The sequence below is a fragment of the Macaca fascicularis genome, chromosome 16 (genome assembly GCF_037993035.2).
Source record: "Macaca fascicularis isolate 582-1 chromosome 16, T2T-MFA8v1.1".
NCBI classification, from domain to species: Eukaryota; Metazoa; Chordata; class Mammalia; order Primates; family Cercopithecidae; genus Macaca; species Macaca fascicularis.
The window spans coordinates 4,324,922-4,342,625 of record NC_088390.1 but is presented as its reverse complement, the minus strand read 5'-3'; the positions used below and the strand labels follow the sequence as shown (position 1 = coordinate 4,342,625).

The 17,704-nt window shown below is 41.8% G+C and overlaps 1 protein-coding gene across 7 annotated transcripts in view; it reads left to right on the top strand.

Moving 5' to 3' along the window:
* The window catches only part of UBE2G1 (ubiquitin conjugating enzyme E2 G1), a 104,634-nt gene extending 87,409 nt beyond the window's left edge, over positions 1-17,225 (top strand). For 6 of the 7 annotated variants that reach the window (XR_012425146.1, XM_045376352.3, XM_045376347.3 and 3 more), the window contains 2 exons: positions 3,439-3,562; positions 13,948-17,225. Coding sequence is in view for 5 of the 7 variants with exons in the window: in XM_045376352.3 (XP_045232287.1) it covers positions 3,439-3,525 (87 nt within the window). In the remaining 2 variants the exon portion in view is untranslated. The remainder of the gene's footprint in view (positions 1-3,438; positions 3,563-13,947) is intronic. The other variant, XR_012425145.1, reaches the window with a different exon arrangement.
* Positions 17,226-17,704: the final 479 nt, after the last annotated feature.

Here is a 17,704-nt window from a genome sequence, read left to right as displayed (position 1 = left end):
AGACAGAGTCTCACTCTTACTCAGGCTGGAGTGCAGTGGCACAATCTCAGCTCACTGCAACCTCCACCTCCCAGGTTCAAGTGAGTCTCTTGCCTCAGCCTTCTTAGTAGCTGGGATTACAGGCGCGTGCCACCACATCTGGCTAATTTTTGTGTTTTTGGTAGAGACAGGGTTTTGCCATGTTGGTCAGGCTGGTCTCAAACTCCTGACCTCAGGTGGTTCACCCACCTCAGCTTCCCAAAGTGCTGGGATTATAGTTGTGAGCCACCACACCTGGCCCAGTTTACTGTTCTTACTTGCTTTTTCTTCTTGCATATTACACCTTTGATCATGTTTTCATAGTATTGTTTTTCTGACCTCTCAATCAGCAGTACATATTCCAGGAAACCCCCATTTTTCTTAGCCACCTCTTTCCTGGATCCCTTTATTCTTTGGCTCCATGTTTTTTTTTTTTTTTTTTTAAATATGTAGTCTCCCTCTGTCGCCAGGCTAGAGTGCAGTGGCACAATCTCAACTCACTGCAACCTTTACCTCCCAAGTTCAAGCAATCCTCCTGCCTCAGCCTCCTGAGTAGTTGCGACTACAGGCACATGCCACCATGCCCAGCTAATTTTTTGTATTTTTAGTAGAGATGGGGTTTCACCACGTTGGCCAAGATGGTCTTGATCTCTTTATGTCTGATCTGGCCGCTTTGGCCCCAGATTTGATTGACTTTCTCAGCCTGCTGCTTAGCTGACTTGCTCAGATTACCCCTTCACTGCTCTTCTCAATTGAATCTTTTGTTTCATGGATCCCATTTCTTCTTTTTTTTCTTGGTTGATTTCCTCCTTCATCCTAGAGTAATCTCTTAGGGTATGTGGCAATGAAATCCTTAGTCTATTTATGATGTAAGGTGCTTTTATTCTTCCCTTATACTTGATTGATGCTTGGTTTCTAATATTATAGGAAGAAAATCAAATTTACGTAGAATTTATATTTTACCATTTATTATTGCCGATGTGAAAATTGATGCTAGGTTGATTCTTTTCCATTTTTAGGTGACTTGTTCTTTTTTCCTTTTCTTTTTTTTCCCCATTGTCTTTAGGTTCTTTTCTTTATTGTTGGTCTTTGGAAATTTCACAGAGTTGTGTGAACTCTTTTTAATTTGCCAAATTAAAATTTGCTTTAATTTTAAAGACTACCAGCCCTGGGAAATTTTCCTTTTAAATTATTTTGAGGCTGGGCGTGGTAGCTTATGCCTGTAATCCCAGCACTTTGGGATGCCGAGGCAGTTGAGTTACTTGAGGCCAGGATTTCGAGATCAGCCTGGGCGACATGGTGAAACCCAATCTACAAAAAGTACAAAAATTAGCTGGGTGTGGTGATGTGTACATGTAGTCCTAGACGCTCCAGAGGCTGAGGTGGGGGGATTGATTGCATGAGCTCAGGTGTTCAAGCCTGCAGTGAGCTATGATCACCGCTGCACTTCAGCCCAGGCAACAGAGTGAGACCTTATCTCAAAAAAAAAAAAAAAAAAGAGAGAAAAAGAAGTGACAGTGACAGTCTGGGGAAAAAAGAAATGGTATTTATGTCATTCAAAGCTGTATGGCTATATAGCTATATGGAAGACAAAGCAGGTACTAAACTGAAAATAAGGGTTGGAGGAAGAGGTGTCATTTAAATTCCAAAATGAAGGAGTAATTGTTTTTGGCACCAATACCCACACTAGCAGTTCTTTTATTTATTTTTTGGTTTTTCTGAGACAAGAGTCTCGCTCTGTCGCCCAGGCTGGAATGCAGTGGCGCGATCTTGGCTCACTGCAACCTCTGCCTCCTGAGTTCAAGCGATTCTCCCACCTCAGCCTCCTGAGTAACAGGGATTATAGGCATGTGCCACTATGCCTGGCTAATTTTTTTGTATTTTTAGTAGAGATGGGGGTTTCGCCATGTTGGCCAGGCTGGTCTTGAACTCCTAACTTCAGGTGATCCACTTGCCTCTGCCTCCCAAAGTGCTGGGATTACAGGCATGAGCCACAGTACCTAGCCTAGCAGTTCTAATTATAGTATTCTTCAGTATATTTATACAAAATTTATATATTATCATTATTATTTTGGGAAAGTTAACATTTTGATATAGGTGAGGGAAAATGTTGAGTATACAGACTTTCAGTTAATCTCTATTTTCAGTCCCTCTTTTTTTTGAGCGACGGAGTCTTGCTCTGTCGCTCAGGCTGGAGTGCAGTGGTGCGATATTGGCTCCCTGCAACGTCTGCCTCTCAGGTTCAAGCGATTCTCCCGCCTCAGCTTCCCAAGTAGCTGGGACTCCAGGCGTGCGCCACCATGTCCAGCTGATTTTTGTATCTTTTAGTTGAGATGGGTTTCATCATGGTGGCCAGGCTGGTGTTGAAGTCTTGATCTCAGGTGATCCTGAGGTCCTGCCTCGGCCTCCCAAAGTGCTGAGATTATAGGTGTGAGCCACCATGCACGGCCTCAGCCCCACTTTTTATTCAGGCTCTTCTCAGATTTGCCATTTCCAAATTTTAGCTTCTTTAGGCCTCTGTTTAATAGACCCTTTTCCCTTTGTTTCCCCTCTCCCCCAATTCCTCTCTGTCTGGCTCTCTCTCTCTCCTTCCCTTCTCTTCCCCTCCCCTCATTACCCCACTGTTCTGTTCCATTTTTGCATGTCAGACAGTGACAGTGATAATTGTCATGTGTTTTTCTCTACACTAGAAATGGTACTTAGTATCATCTCAATATGATGCATCCCACCTACCTACCTTACGTTGCAGACATGTTTATGTTTATATTCTGGTAGTTTCCAATAGGGAGAGTTGGTAATCCTTCAGATTAGCAACTGAATGTCTTTTTTTTTTTTTTTTTTTTTGAGACAGAGTTGCTCTGTCGTCCAGGCTGCCGTGCAGTGGTGCCATCTCAGGTCACAGCAACCTCTGCCTCCCCGGTTCAGGTGATTTTCCTGCCTCAGCCTCCTGAGTAGCTGGGATTACAGGCATGGGCCACCACGTCTGGCTAATTTTTGTACTTTTACTTTCAACATATTGGTCAGGCTGGTCTCAAACTCCGGACTTCATGATTCACCCACCTCAGCCTCACAATGTGCTGGGATTATAGCCGTGAGCCATGGCGCTTGGTCTGAATGTCTTATTTGTGTATTTTAACTTTCTTTTTCAGTGTAATACAAAACTGTAAATGTTCTTTTGTGATCTTTTTCTTTTTTAAAGATAATTTTTAATGTAGAGGGAATTTGCATAGGAGATTTCTGCCCGTATATCCTGGTAGTGTCTTGCAAAAGTATGTCTAACTGCTTTCTACCTTATCAGCTTTATAATATTTTTGAAGTGGACAAATCACCAAGGGATTACATTCAAAATTAAAATAAATATTTGAGATTATAAAGAGGAGTTTGCATGAAATCACTTGATACTGCTTTTTTAATCTACAGAAAGAATGGAGGGAAGATAGAAATGGAGAATTTAAAAGAAAAGTTGCCCGCTGTGTAAGAAAAAGCCAAGAGACTGCTTTTGAGTGACATTTATTTAGCAGCTAGTAACTTCACTTATTTCAGGGTAAGTTTATTTTAAATATCATACTTTTGTTTTTTTGTAAGTATCATATTAGTTTTTGGAAATTGTATGATTTGGGTATTTGAATTACATTTTTTCATTGACTTCATTTTTTAATGGTATTATCCAGTAGTCTCGTTCTTAAAACTACTGTATAATCTGCTTGCTTTTCTCCTAAGACATCAACTGTTTTTGACTAGATATTCTGCTTTCATATGGTTAGTATGCTGGTGGCCTATTTCTTTTCACTGATGGTAAAGTTTCTAATGATAAGGTTCTTATTTCAGTTTAGTTTCTTTGTTTGACTTTTTGATCTAGCATCCTGATCACTTGGGCACTAATGTTTCTTACATCTTTTTTTGTTTTTGAGACGAGTCTTGCTCTGTTGCCCAGGCTGGAGTACAGTGGCGTGATCTTGGCTCTCTGCAAGCTCTGCCTCCCGGGCTCACGCCATTCTCCTGCCTCAGCCTCCCCAGTAGCTGGGACTACAGCACCTGCTACCACGCCCGGCTAATTTTTTGTATTTTTAGTAAAGATGGGGTTTCACAGTGTTAGCCAGGATGATCTCCATCTCCTGACCTCCTGATCCGCCCACCTCAGCCTCCCAAAGTGCTGGGATTATAGGCATGAGCCACCACTCCCGGCCTCTTATATCTTCATATACTGTATTATGTAGGGTATAGGCAAGACTATTAGCCATCTACCTATTCAAGGTTGGTCTTCTGGCTGGGCACAGTGGCTCATGCCTGTAATCCCAGCACTTTGAGAAGCCGAGGTGGGTGGAACACCAGAAGTCAGGAGTTCGAGACTAGCCTGGACAACAAGGTGAAACCCTGCCTCTACTAAAAATACAAAAATTAGCTGGGCCGTGGTGGCGTGCACCTGTAATTTCAGCTACTCAGGAGGCTGAGGGAGGAGAATCACTTGAACCCAGGAGCCGGAGGTTGCAGTAAGTCAACATCGCGCCATAGCACTCCAGCCTGGACAACAGAGCAAGACTCTATCTCAAAAAAAAGCAAAAAACAAACAAAAAAAAGTTGGTCTTCTGTCTCCTTGGTCTTTACAGATAGGGCCAGTAGTAAAAACTTGCCTTTCATTGTATAACATCTGTCTACAGTTTATGTTAGGTCTAGAAAGGAGTCAAAGATGGAAGGCACCCATCTACCTTAGAAGAGAAAATAATATAGATTAATTGCCCACATGTGGGTTATTTGGTCTCTTCTTTTAAAAAATTAAATATTGAAATGATAGAAACTGAAGTGAAGACTATCCTTTCAGGGGTCTTTTCTATAGTTTGTTACTATAGAAGTTTTCTGAAGGCTTAGAGCACCAAAGGATACAACATTGAGCTTGCTTCAAATTCAGCTGCTTTGATTCAGCAAGCTGCAACAGTTAAAAACATAGCGGAAAATATTTATTTAGTATCTGTGTCTCTGAAAAAGGAATAGTTCTGCAGGTTTGTGAATAAGGTCTAAGAGTTGTCCAGCTACAGAAACAAGATGCCAGATGATTCATAAGACCTATTTGTGACATTTAAATTATGCAATAAAAGACCTATTGATTTGTGAGGGTTAAGGGAGAAACTGAAATACAGTGTCCAAAAAAATCACACTTCATGGTACATCTTGAATCTACCTATTTTAAGAAAACGAACATTACCATTATCTTCTGTCCCCTACACGCCACTGCTTTCTTCTGTCTCTTTCTCATATTCCTAATTCTGGGTTTACTATTGCTTTTCTTCATAATTTTACCAAATTTGCATTTTTAAACAATATATTTCATGATTTTGAACTGTTTATATGTGGAATGATAACGAATGTATTCTTCTGTTACTTTTATTGCTCAACATTCTTCAGGTTGATCTGTGTTGTTGCAAATAGGTGTATTTCACAAGTGTGCTGTTTCATTTGGTAAATTACTGCTCTACTCCTTACTGTCATTGCAGTTATTTTCTGAATTGGTGTAGGGGTGTTTTTCTTTTTCTGTGATAGAGGGTGGCTCTCCTTGTTTCCTGATTTGCATGTACTGTAAGAGTTTCTCTAGGGTATATACTTAGGGGTGGAATTGTTAAATCAAGGGTACACGTATATCATTTTGACTAGATAATGCCAAATTATTTTCTAAAGTGTTCCTTCTTTACATAGTCCCATTGGCAAGGATAAATGTTCCCTTTGCGGCCGGGTGCAGTGGCTCATGCCTGTAATCCCAGCACTTTGGGAGGCTGAAGCAGATGGATCACAAGGTCAGGAGTTCAAGACCAACCTGGCCAATATGGTGAAACCCTGCCTCTTATAAAAATATAAAAAATTAGCCAGGTGCGGTGGGAGGCTGAGGCAGGAGAATTGCTTGAACCCGTGAGGCAGAGGTTGCAGTGAGCCGAAAGCGTGCCATTGCATTCCAGCCTGGGCAACGAGAGCAAAACTCCATTCCAAAAAAAAAGAAAAAAAGATTCCCGGCCGGGCATGGTGGCTCACGCCTGTAACCAAGCACTCTGGGAGATGGAGAGATCACCTGAGGTCAGGGGTTCGAGATCAGCCTGGCCAACATGGCGAATTCCCGTCTCTACTAAAAAATACAAAAATTAGCTGGGCATGGTGGCTTGGACCTGTAATGCCAGCTACTCGGGAGGCTAAGGCTAGTGAATCGCTTGAACCCAGGAGGTAGAGGTTGCAGTGAGCTGAGATTGCACCACTCCCTTCCAGCCTGGGTGACAGAGCAAGACTCTGTCCCAAAAGAAAAAGAAAAAAGAAAGATTCCCTTTGCTTCATATACTCAATAACATTTGAGATTATCAGAAATCTGAAAGATTATCAATCTGACTTGGCATGGTAGCTCATGCCTGTAATCCCAGCATTTTGGGATCTCATCTCAATGGGCAGATTACTTGACGTCAGGAGTTCAAAACCAGCCTGGTCCATGTGGTGGAAATCCCGTCTCTACCAAAAAAAAAATAAAAATTACCAAGGCGTAGTGCTGCACTCCTATAGTCCCAGCCACTCGGGAGGCTGAAGCAAGAGAATTGCTTGAATCCTCTCAATCTGGATATTGTGGACTTAGTATGCATTGCCCTAGTTACCAATGAAACTGCATATCGTTTCATGTGTTTGACCATTGAGGTTTTCTCTGCGAAATGCATGTTCAGGTTTTTAGACTACTTTTTCGGTTTGTTGATTTGTATACTTGTTCTTCTATTTTCTTTCTTTTTTTTTTTTTTTTTTTTTTTTTGAGACGGAGTCTCGCTCTGTCGCCCAGGCTGGAGTGCAGTGGCCGGATCTCAGCTCACTGCAAGCTCCGCCTCCCAGGTTCATGCCATTCTCCTGCCTCAGCCTCCCGAGTAGCTGGGACTACAGGCGCCCGCCACCTCGCCTGGCTAGTTTTTTGTATTTTTTAGTAGAGACGGGGTTTCACCATGTTAGCCAGGATGGTCTCGATCTCCTGACCTCGTGATCCACCCGTCTCGGCCTCCCAAAGTGCTGGGATTACAGGCTTGAGCCACCGCGCCCGGCCTCTTCTATTTTCTTTATGGTCTCCTTTGGACAAACTGAGGTTCATATATACATATATATATATATATATATATATATATTTTTTTTTTTTTTTTTTTTTTTTTTGGGCAGAGTTTCACTCTGTCGCTCAGGCTGGAGCTCAGTGGTTCAGTCTCAGCTCACTACAACCTCTGCCTCCTGGGTTCAAGCAATTCTCGTGCCTCAGCCTCCCAAAGTGCTGGGATTACAGGCATGAACCACCGCACCCGGCCTGAGGTTCTTAATTTTAATGCAGGTGAACTTACTAGTCTTTTTCCTTTATGGATTTTACTTTTCGTTTCTTAGCTAGAAAGCCTGCTCTTTTTTTAACCACCAAAAATCTCTTTTGCCTTTCATATTTGGGTTGAATCCACTGAAATTGATTTTTGTGTATGGTATGAGGTAGAGGTTGAACATTCACAACCACTCCTGGCTTATTTTGTGTTTTTTAGTAGAGACGGGGTTTCACCATGTTGGTGTCTTGAACTCCTGACTTCAGGTGATCCACCTACCTTGGCCTCTCAAAGTGCTGGGATTACAGGTGTGAGCCACAGTGCCTGGCCATGGGCATTTGTCTTTTTCAACGGTTGGCTTGTTTATCTTAATTTTAATTTGTTATTTTTGTGATTAAATGTATCAGATGCGAAGGTTTAAGTCAGAAGTAAAGCTAAAGTCTATCCACCATTTATCCTGTTTTCATGTTTAATGTCTCTGGTTTCTAGAAAAAATTTAGATGTGCTTTTAGATCTTCTTCTTATAACCAGAAGTGCTCCCCTTTACTATGAGATATACCATGCAGTCTAAAAATTGTTCCTATTTTCACTATCTTTTAAAAATCTGCTAGGGAAGTAAATGCCTCAGTAAGTACCTAAACCAATCGTTAGTTGAACTAAAAGTGTAATCATTTAAAAATTGGATTAAATATACATCACACCAAAATCTGTGACTTCACTTGTGTGTTCTAACAATGGGTTATACTCAGAGTATAGTATGCTAGCTTGTCCAGCCTGCAGCCTGTGGGCCACATGTATCCCAGGATAGCTTTGAATGCAGCCCAGCATAAATTCGTAAAATTTCTTAAAACATTAAGATTTCTTTTTCTTCTTTCCTTTTTAAGTTCATCAGCTATGGTTAGTGTCAGTGTATTTTGTGTGGCCCCAGACAATTTGTCTTCCAGTGTGGTTCAGGGAAGCCAAAGGATTGGGCAACCCTGCTATATCAAATGCTTAAATAAATGAGTTTGTCTTCTTTTTATTGAGATGTGCACCTAAGTTTTAAATGTCATTGTCATTACACGATTTTTTTGTATTTAGGCTTTATACCATGGAAACCTGTTTCCTTAGGCCGGGCACGGTGGCGCATGCATGTAATCCCAGCACTTTGGGAGGCCGAGATGGGTGGATCACTTGAGGTCAGGAGTTCAAGACCAGCCTGGCCAACATGGTGAAACCCCGTCTCTACTAAAAATACAAAAATTAGCCAGGCGTGGTGGCGGGTGCCTGTAATTCCAGCTACTTGGGAGGCTGAGGCAGGAGAATCACTTGAATCCCGGAGGCAGAGGTTGCAGGAGGCAGAGGTTGCAGGAGGCAGAGGCAGTGAGCCAAGAGAGTGAGACTCCGTCTCAAAAAAAAAAAAAAAGTATAAAGATACCTGTTTCCCCAAGTCCGGCTTTGTAGACTGAATAGTCAGCAGCCTTACCTGTCTCTTATCGGAGGCTGGCTTTTCTCACAGCTTTGTCACCACGCACTTTCTGAGTCTTTTTTGTGTTTTCAGTCATGTGATGGGACATAGATGTGAACGAAAACTCACTATAAACACTTGAAAAATGTATAGTCTGTCTGGGCTGAACTGAAAATGAAATCAATTTAAGATTATTTGAAAATACATATTTATCTACATTCAAGTCCATGAGCCACACATATTTTCTCAAAATGCACGGATTACTGTGGATGCTGCTTGGCCCAGGCTTTATCTCACATTTTGTTAGTGTTTACACCTCGCCCTATATAGAGATTATCAGTTTCTTATACCTTATGTTCTAATTCAGCTGCGGGGTAGGAAGAATAGAGAGGAGAAGGAAACAGATCCTCCCCTTGGCACGGATCAGCACCATGGCTACTGCATACCACGGGAAAGGAGGGCTCTGCTCGGCATTAAGGCTAGAGGGACTGTATTCGTTCTTTATTGCTACCTAACAAATTACTAAAACGTAGTGGCTTGAAACAACATTTATTATCTCATGATTTCCATGACCATGGGATCTGGGTGTGACTTGGTTGACTCCAGGTCCCTCACAAGGCTGTGGTCAAGGTGTTGACTCAACTGGGGTGCATCTGCTTCCAAGCACGACTGAGTTCCTCCTCACTGCCTGTTGGCTGAAGTTCTCCCTCAGTTCTGTCTCCTGCAGGCCTCTCCGTGAGTCAGTTCACAACATGGCAGTTGGCTTCATCAGAGGGAGCAGGTGAGAGAGGGTGAGCCCGGTGTCGGCAGACTGCCTTGAGGGAAGCAGTCATTCCCGAGCTTCTGGAGTCCCTGGTGCTTACCTGCAGTCCGTGACTAGTGGATTAGGTGGGTGGAGTTGGGTTGGTACAGAGGCCTGGTCAACTGGCTCTTTTGTCTTGTTTGGGAATTCTCGGGAAGGTCATTCTAACATAGTATTGACTGAGGCCTTTGTTTCAACTACCTTGAATTAGTTTATCTTCTCCCTTTGTCTAAGCTTGCATCCCTCACTCTTGTTTTTGAGAGCACCTCCTGACAAACCTCAAATCTCTGCTTCAGAATCCATGTCCTGGGGAACTGCCCCAGCGTAAGTGCTATGCATCATGTAACTCCGCACAGTAAGGTAGAAGGCTATACGTCGGGTAACTCTGCACGGCAAGGTAGAAGGCTATGCATCGTGTAACTCAGCACGGTAAGGTAGAAGGCTGCCCGCCTTACCTCGTCGCAGATGTGGGGCATGAGTCCATAGTAATTTCTCACACATTTGCAAAGGCACTGTCCTCTTGGGGAAGGAGGGAACACGTAGAATATGACAGATACATTATACTGGCTTGTAAAGAGCTGTTTGTCTAGCCAGGTAGACCAAGCATAAAATAAAGTAAGGTTAAACCACATTAAAAACTTCAGTGGAGGCCAGGGGCAGTGGCTCATGCCTGTAATCCCAGCACTTCTGGAGGCCGAGGTGGGTGGGTGGGAGTTTGAGACCAACATGGCAAAACCGCTTTCTACTAAAAATAGAAAAAAAAAAATTAGCCGTGATGGTGGTGCGCGACTGTAATCCCAGCTACTCGGGAGGCTGAGGCAGGAGAATCACTTCAACCTGGGAGGCGGAGATTGCACCACTGCACTCCAGCCCGGGTGACAGAGGGCGACTCTGTCTCCAAAAAAACAAAAAAAGGCTTCAGTGGGATTAGAAGCAGACCATGACTCAATTTTGAGTGTTAGAAGTAGGGCTGCTGGTGACATTGCAAGTCTCCAGAGTAGAGATGAAGATCTGTTTGGTGTAGAAAGAGCAGTACTTACCAGGGTCAAGGACAACAGCTTGGAGACTGCACATTTAGGGGACAGGAGGAAGAGACAGAGACTGGCTTGGTAACACGCAGGAGAGTTAGGAGAGTGAGTTCTCACAGAGAGCTCGGAAAGGAAGTTGGTGTTAGAGCTGCTCACCAATCTCATGGTAGAAGAAGAGGAGCAGCACGGCCCCAGTATGGGGGAAGAAGTCAGTGGATTGGTGATGGGTCAAGAGTACACTGGGTGACTGTGTAGGGTGATTTGGAACTTTTGGAAGCATTTTTTGTGAAGGGTAATGGGGAAAATTTCATTGGTATTGGCTGTTTTCACTTACAAGATCATTGAAACACTTAAGATCATTGAAATACTTGCCTGTGATTGAAGAATTACTTTTATTTTTGTCATTAACATCAAAAAGTGGCTTCTATTTGGGAGCACATTGGTCTGTTTTATATATCTTTTTAGATCTTTTTAGAAGATTAGGTTTTGTAGCCATATGGAAAATTAAAGACTTGACTCTAGTTTTAGAAATATTAATAAATGGAATAAGACACTCAAGTTCTTTGGTGGTAAACCATCTCCAGATTTTTAGGTTAAAAAGCAGGCATAATTATGAGAAAATTTGAGGCAAATGACCAGTGCAATTGATATAATTTCAATTAATATTGAAACATAAATTCTATGAAGTGGATATGCTTGAAATGTAAATGACTGTTTCAAGTCAGCACCATTTATTTGCAGTGCTGTGCTGGTAATTCAGTTTTCACGTTTACCTTTCTGGAGAAAAGAATGACAAAACCTGCCTTTTCGGTACTGAGGCCTTGTCTCTTTAGAATTTAGTATAAGTTTTGTTAAAAGGGAAGAGGGATGGATTTTCCTTTTCCCCTGCTGAAAAGGGTAATGCTATCTAAAACTGGAACTATGCTATTAAAAGGCTAGGTCACCTGATTTTGTGTTTTTTAAGATGGGAGTCTTGCTCTGTTGCCGAGGCTGGAGTGCAGTGGCGTCCTCCCATGCCCTGTTCTGCTCCTTTTTTGAGACAAGGTCTCACTCTCACTGTCACGCAGGCTTCAGTGCAGTGGTACACTCATGTCTCACTGCAGCCTTTAACTCTGAGCTCCAAGTTATCCTCCCACCTCAGCCTCTCGAGTAGCTGGGACTACAGGCATGTGCCACCGTGGCTGCCTAATTATATTATTTATTGTAGAGACAAGGGTCTCCTGTTGCCCAGGCTGGTCTTGAACTCCTGGTGTCTAACAGTCTTCCCACCTTGGCCTCCCAAAGCGCTGAGACTACAGGCAGGAGCCTCTGTGTCTGGCCATCTCTTGAGTTTCAGTGTATGTCTTTTGATTTTCTAATAAAAATATGTATGTGCATATGTGTATCTGGTGAAGGTAATATATTTGTTATTTGGTACATTTCATGCTTTGCTAAGGGCCGTTTACATTGATTGGTACATGTATTTTGGAAAGACATTTAGCAGTCGTTCTACCTCTCAGGATCTTGCAGGGAGGTCGTCTAAACAGCTTTCTTTCTCCCCACAACAGAGCTTTTGCTATGGTTGCATTTGAGTGATTGTAAAATTGATAAATTTGGCCGGGCGCGGTGGCTCATGCCTCTAATTCCAGCACTTTGGGAGGCTGAGGTGGGCAGATCACGAGGTCAGGAGATCGAGACCATCCTGGCTAACAGGATGAAACCCCATCTCTACTAAAAATACAAAATATTAGCCAGGCATGGTGGTGCACAGTGGCAGGCGCCTGTAGTCCCAGCTACTTGGGAGGCTGAGGCAGGAGAATGGCGTGAACCCGGGAGGCAGAGCTTGCAGTGAGCTGAGATCTCGCCACTGCACTCCAGCCTGGGTGACAGAGCAAGACTCTGTCTCAAAAGAAAAAAAAAAAAGATTGATAAATTCATGTTGGGCTTCAGAAGGCACGCTGAATTTTGAACATGTCTGGTGTGAGTTAAAATTTGCCATAACTCTTAAGTATATTTGGCTTCTCTGTGAGGAATTTAAAATTATATCCCTTGATTTCTTAGTCATCTTCTGTTTGAATTCTTTTGGCCAAAATTGTGCATGGCAATAGATTCAGAGTTTCTGAGTTCTTTGGAACACTTGACTTAAAGATGTAATCCTAATAGGTGTTTCCTTTTCTGCTGTCCTTGGCGCCCCCACCCACCCCCCTTTCAAAGCACATATTAATATAATAAAGACTCTGAAAAGTGAGACTTTTAAAGCTTTAACCACTGGGTTCAGTAGCACATGGCTGTAATCCCAATGCTTTGGGAGGCCAAGGTGGCAGCGTTGCTTGAGCCTGTGGTTCAAGACCAGCCTGGGTGACGTGGTGAGATCCTGTTTCTACAAAAAAATTTAAAAATCAGCTGGGCATGGTGGTGTGCACCTGTGGTCCCAGCTATTTGGGAGGCTGAGGTGTGAAGATCACTTGAGCGCGGAGGCTGCGGTGAGCCGTGTTCATGCCATTACACTCCAGCATGAGGGACAGAGTGGGACTCTGTCTCAAATAAATAACAAACAAAAACTTCAACCTAGTGTTTTTCTAACTTTTTGAACAGGAAAGCCATTTATTGGCTATGTGAACTTACCTCACCTTTAGACGGGGAGACTCCTTCATAATGGTGATGTGAGCATTCAGAAAATGAGTTTGTAAAGCACTTAGCATGCTGCTGGGCATGTAAGACTTGATGAGATGGTCCTGCTTTTTACGTATATGTGTTCTTGACTTACAGTCTAATTTGACGATACGAGGCCAACAGATTGAAAACAGAAACTGTAATTGGGATGGAGGGTCATTTGTGGCAGGCTTTGTGGAGAAAATGGGTTTGAAGGGAGCTATAGTGAGGTGGATAGAATTTAGCAAGTTGGGAAGTGTGGCAATCTTAAGCTGTTTCTCTGAATATCCTCAAATGTTTAAATCACTTGACTTTTAAATCTTCTCTTATGGATTCTAGATTTAATATAAGTTGAAAGACATTTGAAGTATTGAAAAATCTAAATTAGCGCTGTCCATTAGAACTTTCTGTGATGATAAAGACATAGCTGTGCCATTCAGCTTGCCAGTCACTAGCCACATGTGACTGTTGAGCACGTAAAATGTGGTTAACATGACTGAGGAACTACATTGTAAATTGTACTTAATGTCAATTAATTTACATGTAAAATTAAATAGACCCACGAGGCTGTGAGCTACTGTAATAAGACAGAAACAAAGTGAGCTCAGAATGAAATGAAGGATTTGTTGCCCAATAAATCTAATACGGAGAAAACCTACTTACAGTTAATTCTTTTGTAATTGATAAATTGACTATATAATGTTGTTTTTGTTGTTGTAGGTCTCCAATTGAGAAACATGGCACTGTTTTTCCTGCACTCTACCCACCTATTGCTGGACTTCTGTTGTACAAGTTGGCAAACACTGGCTGGAACTGGGCTGCAATAAAACATGCCAGTTATCAATGCTGACAAGAGCCTAACAAGTGCCAACTTACAGATGATTACGTATTTGGAATTCTAATGAACTGTTTTAACCTTCAGGAAGAATTGTAAAGACCTGTACATAGCACAACATGATCCGGATAATATATATACTGTTCATGTACATCCACAAATACACCTTGTACCAAATAATGCTTTCTTGTAGTAGAATAAGAATCGTGTAAATTCTAAAAGATTTTAGCAGGTTTTCTTTCCTATTCATTGTTTCTTATCAGTTTAAAAGGATTCCTTTAAGCATGTCAGATGAAAAGCAATTAGGATTAAAAGTTTCCATTTAATTTCCCTTAAACCATTGAGGCTTCATTAAACTCTTTTCACTTACTAAACTTTTGTATCTTCTTTGTTTTGACACACTCCCCTTTGCTTTTGTCTCTTATCTGCCAGAATGTTCTCAAATGATTTAGTTCCAATACTGAAATACTTAATGAGCAATTACTTGATTTTTAATGATGACTTCGAAGGAGTCATCACTAGGTGCTTTGTCCTTTTTCTATTCTAGTTGCACCCACCTCTTGGATTGGATATAGCAATAACATTTATTGGCTGTTGTGAGCTCTTGATCCCAGTCATTACCCCCCGAGAACTAAAAATAGATGGTTCTTAATTCAACTTACAGAAAATTTCCCCCAAACAATAGCAAATCTGACTTTTCCCCCTTCAGTTGCCCGGTAGTAAGGTTGGATAAACGAAGCATGCACAGCTACAGGCTTTCTACCTAACTTCTGGGTTTGCTATTACAAATACTATTTACTCTCATACCCTTCTCCTTAGTCCTTCATATTTCTTTGCCTCTATTCTTCTATACTGCAGATTTTTCTCACCTATTGTACAAAGAAATTGCGATGTATATTTTCATGTAATTTGATTTTGGAATTCTGTCACCTTATGTAGTGAGTTCTTCCAAAATATAATTTTTTTTTCAATAATTGTCAAGTTGTTGGCTTTTATTGTATTGAATGAAGGCTATAATACTGAATGCCAGAGAAGTGGTTTAGGAAAATCTCAGGTTGATTCCTTATGCAAATGAACTTTTAATACTTGAAAATCACATGGCCATGGCAGTATATGTATTTGGTTCTATCTAGACTCTCATGTGAATCTAAAAGCATTACAGGGGTAAACACTTTGCTATTTGACGTATCCCATCACTAACAATAGCACACTTGGATTTGATTAATGTTTGAGCTTAAATATATTTCATATCATACCATTTTCTGAAACAACTTAAGCAATTGGTAAAATGAACATGTGCAGTGTTAAAGGCAGGCCCTAGGCTCCTTTATGTTGATTGTGAGGTTGTGTGTGGGAAGTAGTCTTTGGCTTATAAGGGATAGAACTTGAAACAGTAGCAGATGGGACATGGTGTTTGATTGTGAGAATCAGTGAGAATTCGTGCATCTCTGCTCTGTGGGGTTTGCAGAAATGCTTTGGCAGAAGAGTGAAGGAACTGCTGCCAAGAGCCCAGACCTCTACAAACGTTGTATGTCCTTTTTTAAGCAGAAATAAAATGGTTGAGGATGTCGTCACAGTAGAGAGTGATTTTTTTCTAAACCCCTGTCTGTTCTCTACTCTGAAGCATTATAAAAACCCGTAAACATTATACAAACCCACAAACCTTATAAAAACCCGTAAATGTGTTGTGACTGGAAATTGATTCATTGGAAACCAGTGTTCTTCAAGAACTTTGTGAGTTGGTTTTTTTCCAAAGACTCTGTAAAAATAGTTGCCCCAAAATGTCAGCACTGTACACCCTCAAGGGACTTGGAATGCAATTCTTTTTCCCTTTTTTTTTTTTTTTTTTTAAGAAACTGGGTCTCTCTGTCACCCAGGCTGGAGTGCAGTGGCAACGATCATAGCTAACTGCAGCTTTGACCTCCTGGGCTCAAGTGATCCTCCTGCCTCAGCCTCCTGAGTAGCTAGGACTGTAGGTATATGCCACCATGCCTGGCTAATTAAAAAAAATTTTTTTTAAGAGATGGGATCCCTCCCTTTTTACTCTTAAATCAGAAATTGTTCACATGGTGGTTGCTTGTGGCAAAATGGAGTTAGAATTTTGCTCTCCTATTGCTGTAATTCTGCTAGCAATCTACTGAGGTGAAACTTGGGATCTGACTCTTCAGCAAGCAGCAAATGACCTAGTAACTCAGGGACAACTATTTTTGAACTTTAAGTGCCACTTTAATGCAGTTACTTTGATAAAACCATGTGTTTTGTTTTTTTTTTGTTAGGGCTAGCTCTATGGGAGTGGAAGTAAGAGCCAGGAATGAGTGCGTCTCTCTTCACATGCTTTTCCACCTAGTGCCCTGACTCTGTTACACACTGAAACAGGCCTACATAGATGTTACGACTTCCCTTCCTCTGTCAGAGATGTCATCTGTGCCTTTCTCAGTGTTCATCTGATAATGTAAATTTAAATGCCTCTACATTTGATATGAAACCCACACTCAGGTGACACTGAACCAGGTGGCTTTTGTTCCACCAGTGCCTCACCATCGATGTGAGGTGATTCTTCTCTGCTTTAGGAAAACGATATTTTACCCCTGAACTTGTGCCAACCATCAACAACATCTCCTTAGATCTTATGGATTGTAGAACTGTTGGCTGTTTCCTAAATTTATTCCAAGTTCTCGTAGAGGCATGTAGATTTCAGTCTGTGCTCGTATGGGATAGACGATCTCAGTGGCTTTCTGGCCTCTTGAGTTTAAAATCCATATGAGGTTGACTTCTTGTTACTCTAAGGTAACGTGTGTGAGGTTATTCCACTAGTACTGTGATCACGTGGGTGTCAGTATCTTTAACGGCCTTCATTCTTGGTTGGGAAATTTGATTTGATGTGCTCGCTCACCCTCTACAAATTTGCCCGCTCTGGGCTGTGGTGCCTGTGTATCTTTGCCCCTCTGGTCTCCAGTTGGTGGAATTACCTTTTTTTGTACTGCCACTTCTCAGCATCTTTGAAATTTGACATAATGTTGCTTCGTTTCAGTTTTTTTAGTTCTGTAATTTGTTGATTGTATTTAACGATGTGAGTTCTGTTGTGATGTTGACTGTATTGTAAAGCACCTCGTTCATGTGATGGGTGCTCTATAAATCAATAAATGACGACTTAGAGGCTGTATCATGAGCTGTTTTGGTTTTAGGATGCAGGTCTCAAAAGCAAGTTGTGGGACTCTTTCTGTGTAAACAGCACATGATGCCAAAGGGACCACAGGGAAACCTCGTATTTCACAGACTTTAAAGAAGGAACCGGAGACGTTAGCTTACCTTCCAAGCTGATGATGATGCTCTTTAGATCTCCAGGACGTGGCCACGCACCATTTTAACTCAGAGTCTGTGTGCACTGTGATTTAGAACCTTCAGGTGAGCACATATGAGAACATTATTGGGGATTTTGCCTTTGGCCTCAACTGGCTCTGCCATAAAGATAAGCTGGAAGGTGAGGAACCCAGACTCAAATGTGAACTGTCACATCTCAGTCACCACCTCTGTCCTCTAAACAGATGAGAAAATGCCCCAATATCTGCCCAGGGGTCGTTTAGTAAGTTCCTGACGAAAGAGGTAAGACTGAGTAGAGGACCTTCTTTACAAGATACACAA